Source organism: Crocodylus siamensis, chromosome 1 (assembly GCF_052110815.1).
Source record: "Crocodylus siamensis isolate JL-2025a chromosome 1, ASM5211081v1, whole genome shotgun sequence".
Taxonomy (NCBI): Eukaryota; Metazoa; Chordata; order Crocodylia; family Crocodylidae; genus Crocodylus; species Crocodylus siamensis.
The window spans coordinates 91,147,410-91,171,648 of record NC_143395.1 but is presented as its reverse complement, the minus strand read 5'-3'; the positions used below and the strand labels follow the sequence as shown (position 1 = coordinate 91,171,648).

The window sequence follows — 24,239 nt, the reverse complement described above, 5'->3', positions numbered from 1 at the left end:
GGCTTCACTGACTTAATATCTGTCCTTGGAAAAAGTCATCTGTGACAGTTGATCATTAAAATAAACATGACTAGGAGGAGAAGTAAGTGCGAAGGGCTGTGTTGTGCCTTTAAAGCTGTAACTGTTAACTCACAGTTATAAGCATAGGTGCTAGGTAAGCCAGCTACCCACAGTGACTGTTTAGGATAGCTCTTTTGTACATGTGCACATCATCACATGATTTTGCAATGGGATTGTTAATCACACATCTCTTTCTGTAGGTGTAACTCTTTTTGTGGCGCTTTATGACTATGAAGCAAGAACAGAAGATGACTTAAGTTTTCACAAAGGAGAAAAATTTCAGATACTTAACAGCTCGTAAGTTGTAGAGGCAAAAAGATTATGCTTTTTAATTGTTTACATGAAATATAACTTTATAATGCCAACAATTCTATTTATCTGCTTAATCATTATAGTCAAATGCATAGATACTCAAAGAGGATACCTAAGTCTTTATATTTGCCTGCTTTTGTGTTTTTCAAGATTTTGTTCTAGAATATATTGCCAAGACTGCATTGAACATTAAAGAGTGATTTGTTATAATGCAGTTCTGTGGTTATAGTCGCTTGATGGTTTTCATATCTAATGACCTCAGTTCACAAGCTCTAGCTCAGGCTAGTAACTAAGGTCACAAGCTTCACAGGCAGTAAGAAAAGTTGTGGGAGCCAAATAAGATCCAAACCAATTGTCTTCCATGTTTCTATGCCAGAAGGTTTAAAAGAAGAAATATAGTCCAGTCACCAGAACTTCTTTTTATGCATGCAGAGGGCAGCTCTGCACCTTTTTACAGTTACATTTGAAGAAGAGCTGCATTTTAATCTTTAAACACAATTACTTCAAATGAATGTAGCTACTGTCCATAGAAAAATACTCATTTAACATTAACTTCTGAAAGATGACCAGGCCACTGAGCTACTGTCAGTCCTATAACCAAGTACCTTATTGAAAGCTTTTGTTCTGTGCTGTTTTGCAACCATACAGAAATAAAAATAGATAATATGGAAGGTACACAGTATACCGGAGAGCTTTGTGGTCTTCTCATCCCTCCTTATTGCCATAATTTACAGCAGTGGGGCAGATACGTCCCTGAGGTAATTCTCTTACATTTAATAGAATAACGGCAGGGCTCCATTTGGCCCATTGTGCATTAAAGTGAAAAAAGTCAGGTAATTCTGTGGAATATTTCATGAAACTGCAGCGAGAGAGCTTTGATGTAGATGAAAGCACAGAAGCTTCAGTTAAGACTTGTAGAGGGAGCAGCAGTTTAAAAAGCTCTACATCTAAATTAGCAACTGCAAAAAAAGTGTGACAAAAGATTTTACATTATCCATGTTTTTACAGTGCCTGCCACCCTCCTAGCATGACAGACTTTCTACATACTAAGCCACCACTTGGGAAAAATTCAATCTTGTTATAAATTCCTTTAAAATTCCAATTTGTGAAATCAATGGGAGCTCAGAATAACTTGCAGAGCAATGTTATTTGGAGTCATTGTGGGGCATAGAGAAGTGATTCCACCCCCACATGAGCATTTGCAATGTGGACATTTTCATACTGCTACATATTTTCTCTAGGAAGCTTTATGAAGGAGAAAAAAATTGGCTAATCAGCTACTTCCTTGGGAGCTGATAGTATTCAGTCCTTCTGATCCTTCTGATAATCCAGCATTGTGTACTTGAAACCTTCAAAACTTAACTATGCTCCCAAACTGTTAAAAAAAATTAGGTAGTACAAGCTCTTTTAATAAAAAAAAAAAAAAAAAAAGCTTGATCTTTCTGATTCTGTTCAAACTGAAAATAATACAAGAACCATCTTTTCTATGCTGTTCTGGTTCTGTTCAGAGTCATGAAGTGCACAGGTGCACTAGTTTTTGTTTTTAATTTTAAAAAAAAATCTAACTTTGAATCTAGAAATGATTCAAGTTCATATTTGGGGTGCAAGTTCAGATCAGCCATGAATTTTCTGACTTATTTCTTTTAGCTCTGAAGTGAATGTTGGATTGGATATGAAGTGATATAAAATGTAATTAATTCCCCCTCTTCTCTGGCAAAGGTTTAGGTTTCTTTCTTTTGGAGCATGTTATGATATGCAGCAGGTAATATTTCTGCATATGATAAAATACCTCCACCTAGTGGAATTTCTGTGCTATAATCCTTTGACATAGGAGAGATTGATGATTAATTTATCCATTGTGCGATATTAGAAACAAAGAGTGCATGGAGGATTTGAACAGTATTGTTAACACAAGCATTTTGTATCTCCCCAAAAATATTTTTAATGAGCATGCAAACTTCAGCTGCCTAAAATTTGGTAGATAAATAGGTTTGGCCCAATTTTCAGAGGTGCTAAGCACTCATGCTGTGTACCAAAGTATAAGGAGTGCTGTGACTGCACAATGGGTTTTGAAAATCAGGCTACCTCTATTTAGATGTTTTACCTTGGGCCCCTACGTTTTTAGAAACAAGTTGCATGTTACGGAGAAGCTAATACATGCAGCCTGCTTAAAACAGGCTTAAAATGTTTCCACTCATACAATGAATAACAGAACATGGGATTTGGGGCTTTTCAAATCAGGAGTTCTTAAGATGAAAAAGAACATTTCCTTTTCAATAAAATGCCTCTGTTTTGAGTTGTTCTGTTTAAATTTTGAGGTTTGAAAAATAGTTCTTTTTTCTGCCCATTTAAAATAGCTTTCCCAATCTCTGATTCCTATATTGGCATTTGCTTATTGAAGGCTTTAAGATGTGATATTCTGTAAAATTGTAATAAATAAATCTCTGTTTTCTAGATGAGGAAATTGAGCCATTTAATATCTGGCCCAAAGAAACAAAAAGGAGTCCTTGTTAGTGGGAATTAGACGTCAGAAGTGTCTGGCTCACAGTATTATGACACTGCTAACCTATGAATCATCTCATCCTGTGAAAATCTGAAAAACAAACAAGTTTTTAAAAAAAACTATCATGTTCCATTTCACCTGATTTTATTCTAAGGGCATCATCCTGTCCTAACTCTGTCCTCCCTGTTACTGATGCACATCGAAGTTTTGGATGTAGCGTACTGGAGCAGGATGGATCCAGTGTTTTTCTTTCAAAAGCCTTCAGGGAAATGGTTTACACAATGATTCAAAAATTAATCCAAGTCATTTATGCTTTTAAAAAGCTTCTGTTGGTGACCAGAGCCCAATTTTCAAATGGGAGGGGCTTAAGGACCTTTCCAAAGTTGTGATTTAATAACAAGAGCAAGGAAATGGCGTTGTTGCATTATTAAATTTCTCTCTGATCATCGAAACAGAAGTCTGGATGTCCTACAAAGATTGTGATTTTGGCAGTGTGTGGATCCAACCTTGTTTCCAAACTCTTTCAAGAGTCTATATTGGAAAATAACACACTCGTCCCCAACCATACACACATTTATTCTTAATTTCAGACTAAATTCCTCCCTGCCTGAATGAGATTTCAATAAGAGTTACAGCCATTCATGCCACAGGGCTGCCTTTAGAAAACTCCATTTCTGACAACAGTTCTTTTTTAAAAATGAATAGACGCAACTGTTTTGGCTTGAGTGCAAACCACTCTCCAAAGTGCATCTAGGACAGAGGGGTGAGCTGTTAATTCTTAAAGCTTGTGGCTGCAGATAACATTAGCAGTCAGATAACTTAGCAACTGTATTTCTGTCTCTCATACTTTCTCACCTTTATTCCTACAGTGAAGGAGACTGGTGGGAGGCACGTTCCTTGACAACGGGAGAAACCGGTTACATTCCCAGTAATTATGTGGCCCCAGTTGACTCCATCCAAGCAGAAGAGTATGTTTTCTTTTCATTGTACAGACCCATTAGCACTCATCTTGCAGGAGATGTGAGAAATTTGTGTTGATTGATTGTGGTGATTTTCAAGTGACTTGCATAATTTTTATTTCACTTCTCAGCTTCACTGATAAATAATTAAAAACAAAGGGAGAACAAACTTAGCCATTTTTCAGCTGGAAGGAAGAACACCCAGAGAATAAAAAAGATCTGCATACTTATAGTTTACACTGTTTCTTGCTTTAGGCCAAAGTGCCCACAGTTCACCCAAATTAACTCACAAGAGCCCTTGGGGACAAGTAATCTGCATAAAACAATACAGATTGCATCAGCAAGCACCTCTACTGTGGGAGGTTGGCTCACAGAGGGTGCTGAGAGACATAAAAAAAACCAGCCCACGCTTTACCGGAAGAGGAAGTGTGTTAGTTCAACCCAGCTCCCCAGCATCTGTATAGATTGGGCACTTCAGTGGGGCTTTTTGGTGCTTTTATATTAGGCAAAAGCAGCAAAAAGCCCTGCTGGAGCACCCGATCTATACAGATGTTGAGCAAGCCAGGTCAAACCAACACAGTGCCTCTTCTGGCCATGTGCTGCGCTCAGCATGGGGATGTGCCAAGCTTAAAGTAAAGCGCTGTTTTTTGGTGGGGTTTTATGTCTGTAAACAGCCAGCCAAAACACACAGCAAGCACTAAAACATGAAACACAGGGATGTATCATTTCTTTGGACTAATGCGTGGTTCCACTCTAAAACTATATTTATCTCACAGTGGACACATTGGGCCAATTTTGTTTTAGAACAAGGTCCTTTTGGGTGACCATGCAAACTCATGTTGTAAAATTTCCCTATTATAATAAACAGTTTGTTTTCAAATGAGAAGCCTTTTAAATTATGAGGTGCTCAGAACCAAGAAACGACTAAAGCACAGTGATTCCAAGAGACTAAAACCCTGCAGAATCATGATGATTTCATTGTGCCACACATTCAAATTAAAGCTAGATGGAAACCAGCTATAATGCTGTTACACATTTTCAGGTATCCAGGTTGTAAACATGTTGATCTAGAGGCAAAATGAATCAAAACTCGTGGAAGAGGTGATATCTTTTATTAGACCAATTAGATGTTTACAAACAAATTATTTTATTTATTTGCAAGTTTTTGGGCACCCTTACCCTTCATCAGGCACCAGAGAGAGTAGAGATTGTAAAAGTTCTCCTAGGTAGAAACAAAAATTCATATTTCACAGGAAACCCGAAGGTGTGGCAAAGTCTCCTGTTTGTTCAAGTTAGGCATAGAAAAAGGTTGAAAAAGTGTTTTTACCTCAAAGTTGTCTGGTGGCTTGCCAGACAACTTTGAGGTAAAAACACTTTTTCAACCTTTCTCTATGCCTAACCTGAACAAACAGGAGACTTTGCCACACCTTTGGGTTTCCTGTGAAATATGAATTTTCATTTCTAGCTAGGAGAACTTTTACAATCTCTGCTGTCTCCTATCCCTGATGAAGGGTTAGTGTGCCTGAAAGCTTACAAATAAATACAATAATTTGTTTGCAAATATCTAATTGGTCTAATTAAGGATATCACCTCTTCCATGAGTTTTGATTCCTTTTACACATTTTCAAGCACTAACATTGTAGCTGATTGGCTCTTTTTGTAGTTGTATAACACTTTTATGGATGGACATTTTTACGGCATGATAATTACATTGCACATGTGGCCGGGCTAAAGTTATTGCACAATTAACCAGTTAATTGTGTAATATACACTGTGTGTGGCCTTAGCCATGATGCTGCAGGAAAAAGTGGACTCCTATAGTCAAGCAACCACAGGTTTATAAATTATTCAATATTTTTTGTTTAAACTGAAGTCTAAGAAATGCTGCTGATTTGAAGATTTGTTCTTTTGTAGCTCTCTAGTGGATGAATGATAAAAAATGTTTTCAGCTGTATTTCTTCAATGTATCTCCTCCATTATGTGTAATGCACTAAACTTGGGTAAACCTTGTACATTGGCACATCAGCAGGAGAACATGAAATAGATGTTGATCGTGAATATTCTCTGTCCCATTTCCTATCCTGTCCCACAGATTGACTGTTCCTCAGAACTTCTGTGACAGCATCTTCAGAGGTTCCTTACTTCTGAAGAAGGTGGACCAAAGCAAGATATGCTGAAGTGGCCCACAGTTAATTTAAATGATCTAGTTAGGAAAGTTGAGTGACCCTATTGATTACTCTGCCCAGCACTTTTCATACTTCCTCTGATATTTTTGTTAAGGTGGTACTTTGGCAAACTTGGTCGAAAAGATGCTGAGAGGCAGTTGTTGTCATTTGGAAACCCCAGAGGTACCTTCCTTATTCGGGAAAGTGAAACCACCAAAGGTAAGATGACCAAAGGTGTTATGATCATAAATGATACCTTTAGGAGGAAAGTTGTAGCCCGTGATTGTGACAGATCAATAAATGTCTCTTTCAATAAAACTATGGTGTAGAATGATGTCATGTAGTTAGACTGGGTATACCAATGCATGCTTTTTTAATCACTGCAGCTCAATTCAATGCAAATCATTATTTGTCACAAGCAGAATGCATAAAGCCTAGTTCCTTGACCAGATGTAAGTAAGAAAGGTATAGCAAGCTGAGTGAGGAGGGGAGGGGTAGAACTACGCTAACCACTGGAGAGGAGGGGGAGGGAGGGGAAAGAGAGAGGAGTCTTACCTGGCCAGGATCTCCTCACTTGGGTGGCAGAAGTAACTGGTTTGGGCTGCTACTGAAGAACAGGTAGCATCACGGGCTCCCCCCAGTGGCAAGGTTGTGCCTCCCATGGCAAAGCCTTCTGGTGGGGAGGGCATCATTCCACCCTCCTCAGTCCCCCAAGGTATACTACTGGATGTGGGACTATGCCTATCCAGCTCCTATGAGGAGCAGCAGCAGAGTTTCCCCTAAATACTAAAATTTGGTTACATGATGAACACAACCTTCAAAATACGTGCCAGATTTGCACATGGTGATTTGACTCTGCAGACAAACTAAAGTGCTAGCTGTAAGCAATCTGAATTACCACTGACCCTTGCAGTGAAGTCTTATGATGATTCATATAACAACCATTTCACTTTTGATCAAAGTCTGCAAGAAAAAGGAGCATTGTACAGTAATGAGTTGGCATTCTAAGTAGATGGATCTCAAGCTATTGATCTGACTTGGGAGACTAGAACCACTTACATTTTCCAATCTACCCTCTTTTTATACAGTAGATCTTGCCTAATTTTCCACATGCAAATGTTTAGGTTGCCATGTATGTCAATTTATTTTTCATTCTGAAGGTCCATTATAATGGAAAGTCAATGGAAAGTCTACTGCTTCAAAAGAACAGTTTCCAACACTGCAGCTTCCCCGTAGGCTAGCTAGTAGCCTGGCATTCTCACCAGGGCCAAGGCATTGCCTTTAATAATTCAATATGGCTTTATTTGAAGATTGATTTCAGATGTTCAGTGTCATTGACTCCTCCTTTTTATGTGAGGAGCATGTCTTGAATCCACTCTGAGAGATTGAAAACTCAGCTGATATAAGCATGTTTGAACCTTGCAGGAGGTAGCTGCATGGATAGTTGTATATAATGCTATTTTTTAGCCCATTGTGACTTTGTTTTTTCAAGTGATATATTTTCAGAACTTCTGCACCATTTCCCTTAGGTGAATCAGTTTTCTTTTGCTTTGTAGAGAAAAAAAAGAGGTAAGCACATTAGAGATGTGCTTATAACAGCAGTCTCAATTTTTTTTTTTGCTTTCTGACCTCAGGATTTATATAATTACTGGACAAGTTTATATCAAGGCTCTTGTACAGGAAGTGTTATTTTAAATAATGATACATGTCCTTGGTCAAAATTCTTACTTCCGTGCTCTGAAAGTGAAAATATAGCAACCCTGCATTTCAGAGAAGAGAAAGTAAAACAGCTGAAAGGATGGGGAAAAGTATATTCTCTGTCACTTGATACTGTAACATCAGGATTTCCTAAAAACCTGCTGTAGCTTAGCTAACAGTTCTGAGCAGAAAGCAAACAAAAAGCAGAAAAAAATCACTGGACAGAATTCTGTAGCTTACAGTGGTCACTTCATGTCTTAAATCTGTGAATCGGCGAGGAACATGTTAAGTATTAAGCCTGATTATTTTAACAGTTAATATAACCCTTTTTGGTCAGGATTACCCTCTCTCCCACTTCCAAAGAAATAAATCCGTCTTCAGATCTTTTCAAGCCTGATTCCCCAGACACTTCATCACCACTTGTCTATATGATCATACACCCCTTTCTAATCTCCACTCTTCCAACTACTGCTTATAATATGCCAACAGAGTTTTTTTTTTTTAAGTTCATAAATATAGTTCTTTTGCCTGTATCTCTGCATATTTATATTGACTAATGGTGCCATAATGAGCCTTGCAGATTACTGAACAGAAAAAGGAATCACATCTCTTGCTTTTATCTAGTAATAGAACTAAAATTCAAGTTTTGCAATAGGATCTGAAGTCAGCAGGGCTTCACAAGGGGCCACCCACTCAGATCTGAGTATTGGACTGGAACCTAAGACTTGTTTACATTTTCCTGAAGAATTAGTAATATTAGTCAGATAACCAGTGAGTGTGACTAAATTAAAAGCAGCTGTTGTGAGGGGTGCACAGCCCACAGATGCAGAGCTATCTAGGTAAATGACTCCACCTGAAGAGTTCTGTGAATAGGACTGTGGTGTAAGTACGGAGTATGGGCCACAGATAGGTGTTCATTTCTACAAGCAAGAATTTCTGTGAAATTCTTACTGCAAAAAAGTAGCCCAGGAGCTGGAGCATATATGCGTTCCAGGCCCCTGGCTAGAGAGCTACACAGGCTGGTTCCTGGCACAGGAAAATAGCCCCCACTCTTTACACTCCCCGAGCCAACCAGCCAACAGGGGGAAGAGACTAGTGATCACCAGGTTCAGTAAAAACAGGCATACGTGAATGAGAGAAACTAAACAAGGAACTTTATTATGGAGCAGTAGGCACCCTCTCCAGACTCTTGGTCTTTCTCTATAATTAACAGCTAAAGGAGGCACCATCCCCTAATTGCAAAATCTTTTAAGTTAGGGAGCATCTCTAAACTATAACTTCCATAACAGAGGGGGCACACTTTGCTGCAGCTAGACTTAGGGAGCCTTGCTGCCATGGCAAGGCAGCCTGCCTCACCTCTCGTTAGTCTGGGTCAGCCTGGAGCAGCCCAAGGTGAGGTGGGGGCATTCTGCCATGGCAGCAAGGCTACATGAGGCTTGCCAGCACAGCACAGTAGTCTGCCTCCGCCCGCAGTACTTTGGGCTGACCCAGAGCAGTAAGGCTGAGGCTGGGACATCGTGCCGCAGTGGAAACTCCTTCCAGGAGGCTTCTTGCCTCAGGAGAGTGCTACTCCTCCTGCCAACCAAATGAGTGGTGGGACAGGAAGGCCATTTTCCTACAGCAGGAACCCAATCCAGGAAGGATTTCCAATAAGAGAATTCCCTCCCCCCAGTCAGCTGATTTGCAGGAGGGGGGTACTTTTTCAGGACACCATCCTCACAGGGCTCTCTGACAGGGGTACATGGGCAGGCTGTCAGGGAACCAGTGCTCTCCGTCCTTGTTTTCTCCTTGGAGGGAAGAAGGAAGAGCAGGGGACTGTTGGATATCAGTTGTCTTCCACTCTCAAGAGAGGTGTCCAGCTGTTCAGGTTAGATCGGGATGAGGGAGAACTGTCTTAGAAGTATCTGATCTAGTTTCTTGCAGAAGAACCGGTTCTGTCCTGCAAGAAATCTCTCGAGTGGCCATGTGCTCTCTCTTTGTTCTCGGAGAAAGGCTTTTCTCCTGGTACAAATGTAATGCCTGTTCGTGGCCCTGGTTTGCTTCCAAAAAAAGAAGTTCCTGACTTCGCAGCTTGGAGAGCTGACACATATAAACCTCAAAACAACAAGCCCCTAAGTGTTCAATTTTTGTTCCAAGCTCACAGAAAGCTCTCTCTCCTCTTAGCGCATCTCCCTCCCTCATAAAACAAAATCAAATATATAAATGCTGACAGTTTTTTAAGGTTGGCTCTTTTCCTCATATTCAGGGATGAACGACATTTGAGAGCTCTTCCAAGCTGGCTTAGAGGGTCTTGCTTACTGGAGCTCAAGTCTGTGGTAAACAGCTCACTGGGATCCTGTTACAGTCCAATATGACCAAAGGAATTTTTAAATTTCATAAATCTGACTCCTTGCAACAGATGTCTCCAAGAAGGCCTGCAGAGACATTTTCCATGCGGAAAGTTGGTTGCATAGCTGGTTTTAGCGCTGTTTCGCTCAAGATAGTTCCACGGGGCATCTTCACATGTGATCCGGGATGGGGCGAGGGGTAGTGCTATTAATTAAAGCGGCTCTTAGGAGCTCTCAGGAGCTGCTCTAATTAAACTGCCTGTAGTGTCTCGTGTATTCAGTGTCCTGTGCTTCAAAATTGCAGGAGGGGCAATTTAACTAAAGCTCGATTGATGAGCTACAGTTAAAGCACCCCCACTGCCATTTTGAAGTGTGGGCACACTGAATACACATGACACTGAGGTTGCTGGAGCGTGCTAATTAGATTAATGAAGTCCGCTCTGACACACTCTAATTCGAACATATCGGAGCAGGTGTCGAGCACATGTACAGTTGTGCCAATGATGATTAAACCTGTCAGGTAATTTAAAAGGTACAGATAGTTTCCATACCCTGCCAGTCAGTATTGTTTGACAGCAACCCCATAGGCTGGAGTGACTGCTTCTGGTGTTTTGGGTTGTCTGAAACTATAGAAAAGGACAACTCACTAACTTATTTTTGTTTATTCTTATATAAAGCATTTGTCTGTGATAACCCAAGAGGTCCCTTCTGTGTTTGCCTCCTAACTGAGGACAAGTAGCTTAATAATGGTTTGTCACAATAGGGTATTGTTACAAGCTTGAATCAATTATGACCGGGCACCTACTCCTTTAAGCTTTGAATAAAGATGCCTCATACTGGTTTCCTTCAGTTTTGAAGTTAGTCGTCTGCTCAGAAATGCTGTAATTACATTTCACTTTTTGTACAAGAGAGGACCAGTTTGTACCTTTGCCTTCTACCATATCTAATGATTAGAGCCTCGCCTTGGATTTAGAGCAAGAGGTTCAATGAGCTGATATAGGTTTGTGTTCCTGCCAAGTGTTAATGTTGCTTTGTTTTTTCTCTCGAAGATGGTTGTACTTCAGCAGTGATCAAAGAGATTGCTGCATATAAAGCTTGTTTATTGATTGATTGTTAATGTTCCTGAAGCAATTTGGGATTCTTATGGACAAAGTGTAGTTATAAATCATTATCTCCAGTGGATGCCATAAAAATCTTGACATTTGACACATTTTGGCATTTACCTAAACCACAGTATTTGCAGTGTAACCTGACACTTACATGAGAGAGGAAATTCAACAAATTTAAACAGTAAATGTTAAGGTGTGAATTCTCATTTACACTATAGCCCCTCACTCCAGCTGGAGCAGAGGAAAGTGTAAATGTGAGTCCACCTCCAAAATTATAATTGTTGCTCACTGTAATTGTGCTTTACTTACCTGTTCTTATTTAAAGTACAATAAATACTTGGTTTTCTAGGTGCTATCTTTACTGTCTAATAACAGCTGACTTTTAAAAACATTCCATTATCTAAGTGCTACTTACACATTATTTCCCCCTGCCTCCCTTCTTTTGAACAGGTGCCTATTCCCTGTCCATTCGTGACTGGGATGATATGAAAGGAGACCACGTCAAACATTATAAGATTCGTAAACTTGACAATGGTGGATATTATATCACAACTAGGGCACAGTTTGAAACTCTTCAGCAGCTAGTTCAGCATTATTCAGGTAACTTTGCAGACAAATGTCCTGTACTGTCAGCTATTGTAAAACAAAAATGTTTGCTGCTGAGCTCTTTTCTGTATAAGGTGTTTTAAGATGTCATTTGAGCTGTGCTTCTACTTCATTGCAATGCATTTTTATTATCCCTTTCCCACTGCAGTTCTCAATGGTTTTCTATGCCATTCATATGGTACAAAAGGCAGTGAAATAACTTGCTTATCTTTTTTATGATTTTTCTTCCTAAAATCCCCAAAGTGCTTTTGTGCAGTCATCTAAGCTACATACCTTACGAACTGCACAACTACTGCACAGGGGCACAGGAGGGTTCTGGCAGTGGAATTTTCCTGATGATTCCTGCTGGGTGTATTGCATTTCAATCATTACTTTTTAAATACTCAGTACTTGTAATGGATATATCATGTTCTCTCAAAAGGAAGGATTTTGTAACTTCCAGAGTTTAAACTACAGACTAGCCCAAGTTGCCAAGTTCATACCTGAGATAGTGACTAGCAACAAAACTCAGATTCATAACTGCCAGCAACAAAATTCAGATAAGTATTTGGATTCAGAATCTCCCAGAGACCCTGACTGTCCTGATCTGATGTTTTGGTTTGGGCTGATCGGTAGTGTAAACGCCTATTTCATCACCTGCTTTACTTTCTGATTGGGGTTAGCTTGTGCCACTGCTGCACAAAATGCCATGACATGCTATCCTGTTCTTGTAGGAAAAAAACAGTAAGGGCACAGTTTTCACAGCTGCTCAGCACTGACCTAAAGCTGTTTCTGTTGAAAACAAGTGTTAAAAATCCTACTGACTGAGTAGAAGCAGAATTGGGTTAGCACTGAGCCCTTTGGAAAAGCGTACCTTGGTGTTGCGCCTGTTGAATGTACAGAACCTCCCTTTAGCCACAGAACAAGTAGCTCGTGAATACCCTCAGGGCAGCTTTCCTTATGCTACCATTTTCTAAACTGCGAGCATGTCTCTGCTAATTAATCTTGTGGTGGCAGGATTTTGTGCTGTAGCTACCTTTTTCTCCAATGGAAACTGGACTGAAACCCCAAACTCCTTGTGGGGCATCTGACAAATGTTAGATAAGGACAGCTTTATGACATCACCTCCTTGGTAGGGTGAAAGTCTCTAATGCATGCCCTGATATTATACCATGCTTTCAAACAGAGGTGGGAGGAGGAGAAAATAAATGCCTCCAGCTGCTCTCACTGAGTTTGCAACCACTGATATTCACTGCAGCATTTGGCCATGACAAGATATTCATTCTTGTGAAGGGCCTGTACCCATTAATTGGTGCAAGGCACAAAGGTGATCAGTATTCTTGTCTAAATTACTCTGAGGGCTGGCTTACACTGCAAGATAAAGATGTGACTGCAGCTTGCACATGCATAGACATCTTGAACTACCTTTAAGCTAGTTGTTTGATTTGAGTATTGATAGTAGCAGGGCTGCAGTGGCCTGGGCTTCAGTATAGACTACACAAGTCTGCTTAGGCGACTGGGTAAAAACCCAGGCTGCACTATGCCTAGAGCCCAGGCTGCTATAGCCATAGTTCTATCAGTATCTGGGCTAACTAGTTTAAAGCTAGCTTGTGTATGTCTCCACATATCAGTCGCAGGTTCATATTGCAGAGTAGACATACCCTTAATGGAGTACCATCCTACCATGATGCACTTCAGTCCAGAAGTATATAATCATTTCACACATTGCACAACCTTTGCATTTGACCTATGATCACTAGTACTAACAAACAACAGAATATATCTGTAACATTGAAAGTACCCTCAGTTAATTTCACCATAAATATTGTATGAAACTGGTGAAGAAACTTATAGAGAGAGTGCTATGTTCAGGTAAAGGCTTTTGCCAAAACTACATCTTTAAGCAGACAGAATTGGTGAATATAACTTTTATGTGTTGGTACTACTATATTATAGCAGAGCATTGCCAGCAAAGCAAGAAGAGATCATACTGCTTAGCACTGCCTAAGTATGTGTTATTTAAGACAGGCAGAAATGTTCTGACCTAAAATGTGAATTCACATTTTTTGTGCAGTATCTGGCTCAAATATTCCCACTGAAGTGTATCCTGCAATGCTTTCTACATTATAAAATGTTAAAATGCCAATATCTAACTGGTTCAACAAAGTACAGATGGGGATTCTAGTGTTCTTTCTGATCTCCCACATTATTCCCTTGTGTAGTAATAACATGGCATCTTTTCCTCTAGCCAGAAGTGCTTTGTGTTATCTTCTCAGATTATTTTCAAATTATATATGTAGCATCTACATTTTAAAGACCTAAGAAACTCTAAACAGATTCACTATTAAAAGATGGCTGTGCCTTTCAGCAGGCTCTCTTTAAAACAAAAAATTCATTGCTAGAATAATCCCTATTTCACCTTTTTATAATGATAACAGATTATTTGAAACATTCACAGTTCAATCTTTCACAAAATAGATTTTAAGATATAATCTTTGTGGGATCTTTCTTGTATAACCACCGTTTTCTTTATGCCATATTCCTGCCCTGATGTCTCTTAAATATCTGACTTTTTGTTTTCCTATATCTGATGAGCTTCTCTACCTGGGAGAGTTGTTATAATCTATGCTTCAGGTGATTTTATGCCAAACAAAGCCAAATGTTGTCTAGAACAGTGGTTCTCAACCTTTTTTTAGATGCAAGATACCCCTCAGAAAATGCCAACTCTTAGTTTTCACTTGGTTTTTGACTACAGAAAAATACCAGAGTAATTCTTCTGTTACAAAGAACTCAAACCACTACAGGTCAGAATGATTTTAACATTATGAATTCCTATTCAAAATCTTTGGGTTTATCCTGTGAATCACATTCACGCACCTAACAGTGCTAACATTGCATGGCACCCCATGACACCCTTCAAAGGATCTCAAGGCCCAGCATCATGCAGCATCTTGGTTGAGAATCACTCGTCTAGAATCTCAGGGCTAAGGTGTTTCATCTCCTCTACATTATAGTATCTTGACTTTTGTGAGTGAACAAGCCAGCCTAAAGGTATTAAAATAAAACCAGCTATTATCCAGCATTGCCTGAAGCCTGATAGACGTTTCAGGAACAGTACACTGGAAGCTTCAGTCCTCTCCACGTTTCTCTAACATTAGGCTTAGAGCATCACTCACAGACAAGTTAGTCAGATCTGTTCCTACACGTTTAGTTCCGTCGGCACCAGAACTGATGGATTCTCTTCCAGTTAAAAGAAAGCAAAAGACCAGAATGTCCCTAAATTTCAGGTTGCTTCCATCCCAACTTTTGAGAGCATTTCAAAATATTATCTAGAGAACATTCATTGTGTAGCTGAATCCTTGCCTTTCCAGGAGAGATGTCTTCGTTTCCTGAGTCCTATTTTCTGCGTTATAGTCCTTGGAGATCTGCTAGTTTCCCCTGCTAGAAAACCAGTTCAGGTTCCCAGAGAGAGTGAATGAGTTCCCACTGCCCTAGGACGTATCAGTTTAGGAACCAGAGCTCTGTTTTTCAGTAGATTCAGCCTTTCCCTTGTCATTTTGGTGCACAAACCTGACTAGAGGGAAATGTTGTGAGAATGAAAAGCTTGGTTTAAGATTTAAATTGTAAGAGTAGTCTTCCACCAATAGCCCCAGTGCTGTTGCCTCCATTTAGTGTAAAAGTATTCTGAACATACAGTGAGTCTGCTGTGTGAAGTACTATTTATCTGTTCATTAGTTCATACATTATTATTTATTATAACAATGGTAGGATAGGGAGTTCTAAAATTATGTAGTCATTCTGACCTCAATCTAGTCTGTGGTTAATCAGTCATCTGTGAATCTCACAATGGATAAGTAGAATAATCCAACCAAAGAGGTGTAGAGCTGAGTACAATGCAAACCACCTACATTCAGAATTCAGACAGGATGCCAAAAACCTTTCACATGACAATATGCCAAAAAATGCCTGCCAATTTTTTGTCATTTTGCAGTTTCCAAAAAACATGGAAAGTTTTAAAGAAATGTCTTTGTAGTTGTAATTGACAGGAAGTTTATAAATAATCCAGATTATGGGTTACTGGTGATTCTTAAATAAACAAGTAGGTAAATAAATAAATAAATAAATGTCTTGATTTATACTGCACCAATTAATGAATGTACTTTAGTGCAGCATAAGGAGAATAGAAATCCTGGCTGCTATAACAGTGCAGCCACCTCAGTGAGAGAACAATTGACAATCACTTTCAGTTTGAGGGTAAAAAGAAAAAAGCATTTCCTGTTCTGTCTCAAGTGAATGTTTCAGTGTTCAGTTTCTACTCTTCTGAGAGGCTTTGTGGTATGCGACTAACAACTGTGGTGAGCAGCATTGTTTTTATGCTTACTGTTTTTGTTCCATGTGTCACACTCTTTTTTCTTTCCTCTTCTTTGCTGTCGCCTCCACTTCTTGGCTCCATCAGAGAGAGCTGCAGGCCTTTGCTGCCGCTTAGTAGTTCCCTGTCATAAAGGAATGCCAAGGCTTACTGATCTCTCAGTCAAAACCAAAGATGTCTGGGAAATTCCACGAGAATCCCTACAGTTGATCAAGAGACTGGGAAATGGGCAGTTTGGGGAAGTATGGATGGGTATGGAGTGAAACCATTATTCTAAAATAGCAGCCCATGTGGGTATTACAAGGTGGAAGGTGAAACTAAAACTGTTATGTAGCCAACAAAATAAAAGCTTAGAATTATTAGGGAAAATTATTTTGATGCCATGTTTCTGACTGAAATTCTTTTATTTCAAACATCTGATACAATTTATAGCAAAAGAAAACTGATCCTTTCTACTCTTTTCATCAGGTTTCAGTTTTGACAAATTACCCCAGCCTCAATAATAAATCAAGGCCTCACATTCTAATCTGGTAATTAGACAAAGGGTCCTTCAGCAAGCTGGCATAAACTCCCCATCTTCAGTGTCCAAATATGCAGCACTGAAGAACAAATCACCTTCCATCTTTTTTGATGCATGCGTATTTTTTGATTATAAGTATGTTTTTATTAATTTCCTCTCCTATAGAGAAAGCTGATGGTTTGTGTTTTAACTTAACTGTGATTGCTTCGAATCATACTCCACAAACTGTCGGATTGGCTAAAGATGCATGGGAAGTTGCACGTGATTCATTATTTCTGGAACAGAAGCTTGGTCAGGGGTGTTTCGCAGAAGTATGGCGTGGTAAGGCAGAGAATATATTTTGTTTTGGATGGATCTTTTTAAGGCCATCTTGAAAGACCTGTATCTTTTGAATAGAGATCATTAAACCAGCCAGAATGGTCTGAATAATCAGAACCTGTGTCTGATGGAGTCAGGCCACCCACTGACAAAGCTGGGATGTCTTCTTCCATTTGTACCTACTACTATGAGGGGTCATTGCTTTATATGTTACTGTTGCATTATATTTACTTTATATAATTGTTATTAAATAACAAATACAGCTAAGTAAGGACATTAAAATAAGTCCTCATACAGACGTTCAGTTTCTCCTAGGACAGTCACTGCTCTCTTTGGAAGAATCATGAGTGTAGAGATGTTCAGCTTTTTTCTTCCAAAGTAAAAATAGCCACTCCAGGAAAAAATAACCTAGAGAATGGATGTCTGTACGTGCTGTAAAACACACATGTAAAGCAAGTTGACTGAACATGTAACCTTTAGCGGGATGATCAATCCTGCCAACACAAATGTGTCATTTTCTTTATTCATAGAAGTCCTTATAGGAACAGGCCCAAAAACAGCTGCTTTATGGGAAAGTTAATATTGTCAGGATAGCATTCCTAGCACTCACTTTGCCAGGGTAATATGAAATGTATATCCCACAAGCAAAACTTGAGTAAACCAGTACAGATAGAGACTGAGAGAACAAAGCCATGATCTTAATAGCTGGGCCACCCATTGACACTAGTGAATTCTCGCAAGTTGTAAATCCACCATGATTGCTTCTGTTACCCTCCATTCTACTTACTAATCCCCTCCACAGTGGTCTTCAGATTTTACTCACTCTAAAATATTGACTAAAAATATACACATTTAATTTTAATCTTAACATCACCAAACTATACTACAGGAGCTATTCTATAAGGAGCATATCAATTTTTGCACTGAGTGGGTGTGTCTACATGAGATATTTTACTGTGAAGTAGCATAGTTTACTGTGCAGTATGGATATGCAAATGCAAGTAGCAAATTTACTCACAAGTATTGTGCAGTAATGCACATGTAGACACCTGACTAGGAACAAATCTGCTCCCGGTCAGCCAGCCACCGGGGGAGGGAGATTGCTGTCTGCCCCCAAGAGCTGCCTGCTGCTGGGGCAGGCTCCACCACCGGACCCCAGGCAGGAGACTGTCCCCCTGCCCTGGCAGCAGGGAGCTCCAAGCCCCCCACTTTGAGATCGTGATAGGGGAAGGGGGTGGGGCTGGGAGATCCTATTATCCCAGTGCCAGCTCCATGGTCACAGGGCTCAGGCTGGGAGAGACCCTTATTTCCCAGCACCCACTCTGCAGTCACAAAGACAGTGCTGGGAGATGCTTATTTCCCAGCCCAAGACCCACGATTGCCAAGTTTGGGCCAAGAGATAAGGATCTCCCAGTGCTGGCCCTGCAGCCACAGAGCTGGTGCTGGGAGATACGGATCCCCAGTCCCATAATCATGGGGCTGGGAACTGTCCTAGTCAAGGGCAGGTCCCAGCCCCCCACCCTGATAAGGTGCTCAAGGCATGAGGCAAATCCCCACCCAGCCAAGGGCTCTCTGCTAGGTACCCCACTGGCAGATTGAGGCAGGGGGCTTAGACCTGCCCCCTACCACCCCCAGCTCTTTCCAAATCCCCTGCCCCAATCAGGGAGCCAGGGCTGGGAGTTTCCTGCTGCTGGGGCAGAGGGATATTGTCCCCCCACCCTAGCAGCAGGCAGCCTCCAGGGGGCAGGGAGCAATGTCCCAGCCCTGGCCAGGAAACAGCTGTTTTCTGGTACAGTGCTCCCTGCCAGCCCCTGGGCTAGCACCCAGGGGGAGCCTAGAGCTCCCCCAGGTGGAGGCAGGGGCATATGGCAGGGCCACAGGAAGTGTGAGCAGTTTGCTGCTAGGAGTAGCAAATCTGCTCTCATGCCCCTGCATTTGTAGATGGTTGCCTGGGAGTGTTTACTCGCAAGTAGTTTACTTGCAAGTAAACTGATCCCAGATCAAATGCATGTATACACACACACAGTTACACCATCATATTAAAATCAGTAAAAAATATTTTGGCATGTTAAGATATTATCACTGTTGACAGTTTCTTTTCCTAAGAATCATGGGCCAATTGCACCCTGTTTGGTCTGGTTATTTTGTGCTATTCCAGTGATATAAACCAGCTGGTTACAGTGAGTTTTTGCAGCTGCTTTACATTACTTGTATAGTGCAAGCCAGGCAGATTGCATACCTGTGAATCTGATTCTTTGTTTAAATGCTTTAAGTAACATATCAAAATACCATTGGCATTCTCTAAAGAAAACTGCCTTTATTTTACAGTAATGTCCACAGGAATTTGTTCCTATTATTTTTAGGCTTATAGTGATGTACAGGGACTCAAGCTACTTCTCAGTGGATGGCTCTGAACACCTTTCATTTAAGTGGTTAGAATCAATTATAATAGCAAATACATTAAAACTGTCACAAATGCAAGAAATAAAAAGCCCATAGCAGCTAACAGAAAGAAAGCATTAAACCAAATGGAAAACTAATCAAGAAAAGCATACAGCAGCTGTAATAATGAGATGACCTGTAATAAAAATTTGACATACACAAAGGAATAAAAATTAGAGCAAGTCAAATTCTCAAAATACTGTTCAGTAGATGTTGCTCTTACTCAATAGTGATAGTCTCTAAATAAATCTCAACTACCTATAGACAAAATATGTATCTTAAAACAATTCCAGCAATGAAAATGATAGTGATTGTTTCTGCAGCAGACAAAAAGGCCAAATGATAGCAAGAAGAAATTATCATTGTGTCCTTAAAAAAAATAATGAAATGATGTAGGGTGTTAAATAACCCCTCTATTCGTATTTTAAAAACATGTAGAAATTTTAAAACGTATTTTAAAATAGGCACTAAAAGAGTGCTCATGGATCATGCTGATAGGAGGAGTCCTGGGATTTTCAAGAAAGCGAGAATGAGTAGCTAACATGTTATTCATCTTGTAAAATCATGATATAGAAACCTAACTACAGTTCTGTCAGTGGTAGAAATTCCATTGACTTCTGCAGGGTCAGGTTTTCACCTCTGATTTACCTGTCTGTGGCATTTAAAAGGCTGCTGCTGTTCAGCAAAGTGGTTCTCTGTAAATGGCACAGTGTGGTTCTGTCTGTTTCTTGGTGACCTAATATAAAATGCATTCATGTTTACATGTTAAAACCTTTCTCTGGCAGCTCTTCCCAAACAGAGACTATCAAGCTGTCTTCTTTCCTGCCTGAACATCACTGGCACTAACCCTATCTGAGGCACATTAGCAGTGTCACTGAGGGGCAGCTGTGAGACCACAGCACTGAGCCAGGGTTGCTGGTGATCAAAGCATGTGCCTTCCCCCAACAGCCTTTTTGTTTTCTCTGTTTACAAACTGCCAATAACCAAGCCTTACTTGTTAAGCTCATTGCAGCTGTTCTGATGCTGGTAGAACCTCCTAGCCTTCAGTATGGGCAAAATTCATCTCCGGCAGAGGGTCAGCACAAGGCTTATGCACCATTTAAGTCCTACAGTACTTATGCTGTAGTTTAAAGGCTTAATTAAGATTTAAGTAGCATATAGGCTTTTAGCCAGTACCATAACTAGAGGGGCACAACCAGGGCACCAGCCCCAGGCACTGACTTAAAGGGGGCACTAGGATGGCCCTGTCCTGCCAGGTGTCTTTGCCACAACTAGAGCAGCTTGGCAATAGGAGCCAGGTGGGCGCAGCCCCGTGCCCCCATAGTGTACCTGTGTGGATGAGGGGGTGAGCACAGTAAGTAGAGACTCACTGTGCTCACCCCCTCACTTCCCCCAGGAGACTTTGCTGTGGGAGATGCAGTCCTGCACCCAAAAGAGTATACGAGAGGGGGTGGGGGTGGGGGACGGGGTAGGAGGAGTGAACAGGACACAAGGAGAAGCCTTGAGGCGGCCCTTATCACCAGACTGCTGCACCCAGCGGTGTTTAGCAAACCTGTCCCATAACTGCAGCATCCTAAGCCCACGCTGCCACATCGGGAGCTATCGCTGTAGCAGCTGTCTCCCAAGTGCAGAGAGCAGGGGCAGGTAGGAGTCTGTTTCCCCTCCCCTGCTCTCCAGTGGTCAGCATAACACTCCCACTGCCACCATCTCTGCCGCAGGCACTGGAAGTTCTTGCTATGCCTCTGCCTTCAGCTTCGCTTCCCTGCCCCTTTCTACACACATGCACACACGCAAATATCAGTTAATGCAACTGACTACCCAAATCATTTGGTATTGTTTTACCACTTTACTAAACAGCAGCAGCTCTATAAGCAGATTAAACTTCATATGAACTCACTGAGACACAGTGAGCGTGGAATCGCACAGTGTCCTTTTCATGGTCTGTCCTCAGTGCAGAACCAATGTGGAAAGCCTGAACTGTCTATTCATGCATTTAAAAGAAGAAAAAAAAAAAGAAAAAAAGCACTTGTTTCCCTCCACCCCCCTGCATCTCTGCTTCTCATAAATACAGGGGTCACTATGATCACTGTGTAGCAGACTAGCTTTTGTCGATATCCATTTCTGACAGTGCTGGCTGTAATTAACTGCTACAGTGATTTAGTAAACTAACCAGCGGAACAGATCAGGAATCGGGTGACCTGTTCCAGATTTATCAGAAAATGCCATTTCAGCAAACTCTATATGTTTCACAGACGCATCAGATTTGATAAAATGTCATCTGGTTTCTTGCCAGATCCCTGGCTTGGGCTGCTGGGTTGTTTGGGCTTTCAGGAATCACAACTTCAGGGCAACCCTGCCATGCCAACCGCTCAACAGTTAGGGGCACATTAGTTGTGTTTCTGGAGTGCGAGAGTTAGTTTTACTAGTGTTCAGTGCACCTTGACATTTACAAGAATTATGATCATTTCACACAGTAGCCGCTAACAGTCTTGGGAGCACATCTCACTTTAGAAATTTTATGTATTGGCATTTCCAAAATAAAAAAACAAAAAATTCAGAATTCCCATTTTGTGGGATGTTTTAAAATATGTGGTTTATTCTGAATCGGAACAAAAATTTCAAAATGTTGAAATCCTGTGAATCAGAAATTCTTAGTTTTGTCCTGCTCTACCAAGCAGGACAACCAAAGGTTGTCTTAACATCACTGATGCAAGCTCATAATCAGGAAACTATACCAATATTAATTTCAACATCATGAACTCCATCAGGGACTCCTTACTCAGACAATACTTCCTCTGATGTCAGTGGAAGATTTTTCTATATAAGGAGAGGGAAATGAATCCCTGTACTGATAATCGAGATGAAAAATTATTGCATCTTTGATGGAAGAAGACTACAACAATAGGAATAAAAAATGAAAAGGCATTATAGATATAATAGTAGTACCATATTTTCTCATATACCATACACCCCCGAATAAGACAAACACCTTGTTTTTGGACAGCACAGTGTAGAAAAAATATTTTTCCAGACTTGTGGCCTAGAGATGGCTTTCTCTTAAAGAGACTATGCTAAAAGATGTCTGCCAGCTTCTTTGCCCATACCAGGAAGCAGGAAGGCTAGTGTTAGCTCTTCCACAACTGTTCCAAATATTTGTACTACTTTTTTGGAAAGTTTTTCATGGGTGTATGCAGTACTGTGTTGGATGCCACCTCAATAGAGGTGAAGAAGAAAATTAGCTTCCTCGCTTAAGATGCCAACCCCAGTGTGGAAGGACTGATTATGGGGGGGGGAAGGTACGTGTGGTATATGAGTAAATACGGTAGAAGTGTCTGTGTAAGTTACCTTATGCTTAAGTGGGGTGTGAGTTTTCTTCTCTCTTCCAGACAAGCGAGTGTTTTATTTGACCAAATCTATGTGATTATAGGTACATGGAATGGAAATACTAAAGTGGCAATAAAGACTTTGAAGCCTGGCACAATGTCCCCAGAATCATTCCTAGAGGAAGCTCAAATCATGAAGAAACTAAAACATGACAAGCTAGTGCAGCTTTATGCTGTGGTGTCTGAAGAACCCATCTATATTGTCACAGAGTACATGAGTAAAGGTAAAGTAGCACATTTTACATGAGCCTTTCCTTAGTAATATGACTTCTTAGTTATGTTCAAGAATTTTGTGTGTGTGTGGGTGTGTGTGTGTGACATAAACAGACAAAAATTATTGACCCAGACCTGAATTGGGGCCTTACAACTTTAAAATACAAACTTATAGTACAAAACAGGGACAACATGACATACTGGATGCCTAGGTATTGCTTAAGTATAATAAGTTAACTGGCATATTTACTTCTTCAACAGCAGGATGTTCAGATTTTTTGATATGGAACTGTATCAAACATTGCTTCAGGAAATTCCGTCTTTTCCTGGCATATGATATTCACTTGTCAAGCTAAGATTTTTTTGTTTTCCTTTGGCAACGCTGAGCCTAACAGGACACACACTGCCCTCAAAGCTTGGCTTATTTTTCAGTCTGTTTAAATATTATGGATGATTTGCACACACATTTTTGTTTTAGCTACTTAACTACGGTAACAATGCAGAAAAATGGGAAAAGAAAAACTTTCTGGTTCTCCAATCTCAGCCTCAACAGTTGAGAGTAGAGGAAAAATTACATGTTGTTTCGGAAAAGTAAATGAACCAAACACAAGTCCTGAAAGGGCAATTTCTTTCCAGTGCAGAATCTTGAGTACATTTCTGAAGTGTATTTGGAGTTGGTTTTTATTTTCCTGGCAGGTGTCCTTCCCTCTCTCTGCTCAGAGGCATCCAAGCATTGAGTAACTTGCACTTGGTGATGAATGTCTCTGAGTGCTGACCATAAGCTCTTCTTGAAAACTTCCTGTGTTCTAGAAACGTTTCTGAAAGCAGCCATTTACTTTGGCTCATTTTGCCTGGATCTTTTGGTTCAGGTCTTGAGGCTGAAGATTTATCAAGGGAGGGAACTTCATTTCTTCATTAAATCAGTTTCTTTACTGAAGTAATGTTAAACACAGGAGACTGCTTCCCACCCCTTTATTAAGGGTCAGCAGGGAGGGAGAGATCCTCCCCTAAAAAAAATGTAGGGAGCACTCACCTGTGGGTTAGCAGCAGACACATGACTCCCCCTCCTTCTTTGGGCAGCGAGCTCCCCCTCTTCTTTCGGTCTACTTGAGCCCGTCATTCTCTGCTCAATCCCTGCTTCATCTTCAGCAAGTCCATAATACACTCTTTTAAGCAGAAAGCTTAATGTGATGTTTTATTACATATTACTTAAAGGAGATGGACTATTGATTTCCACCCCCTGAGGAAAATCAGCCTATGTAAGTGCTGGCTCTAT

At 40.5% G+C, this 24,239-nt stretch overlaps 1 protein-coding gene across 5 annotated transcripts in view; it reads left to right on the top strand.

Annotated features, from left to right (window-relative positions):
• The window catches only part of FYN (FYN proto-oncogene, Src family tyrosine kinase), a 209,501-nt gene that overhangs the window by 147,482 nt on the left and 37,780 nt on the right, over nt 1–24,239 (top strand). For 3 of the 5 annotated variants that reach the window (XM_090038091.1, XM_090038100.1, XM_090038081.1), the window contains exons 4-9: nt 261–357; nt 3,745–3,843; nt 6,115–6,218; nt 11,584–11,733; nt 16,175–16,339; nt 22,795–22,974. In XM_090038091.1, the coding sequence (XP_089894217.1) occupies nt 261–357; nt 3,745–3,843; nt 6,115–6,218; nt 11,584–11,733; nt 16,175–16,339; nt 22,795–22,974 (795 nt within the window). Of the gene's footprint in view, nt 1–260; nt 358–3,744; nt 3,844–6,114; nt 6,219–11,583; nt 11,734–16,174; nt 16,340–16,772; nt 16,929–22,794; nt 22,975–24,239 lie in introns of all 5 variants that reach the window. The other 2 variants (XM_090038110.1, XM_090038119.1) reach the window with 2 other exon arrangements.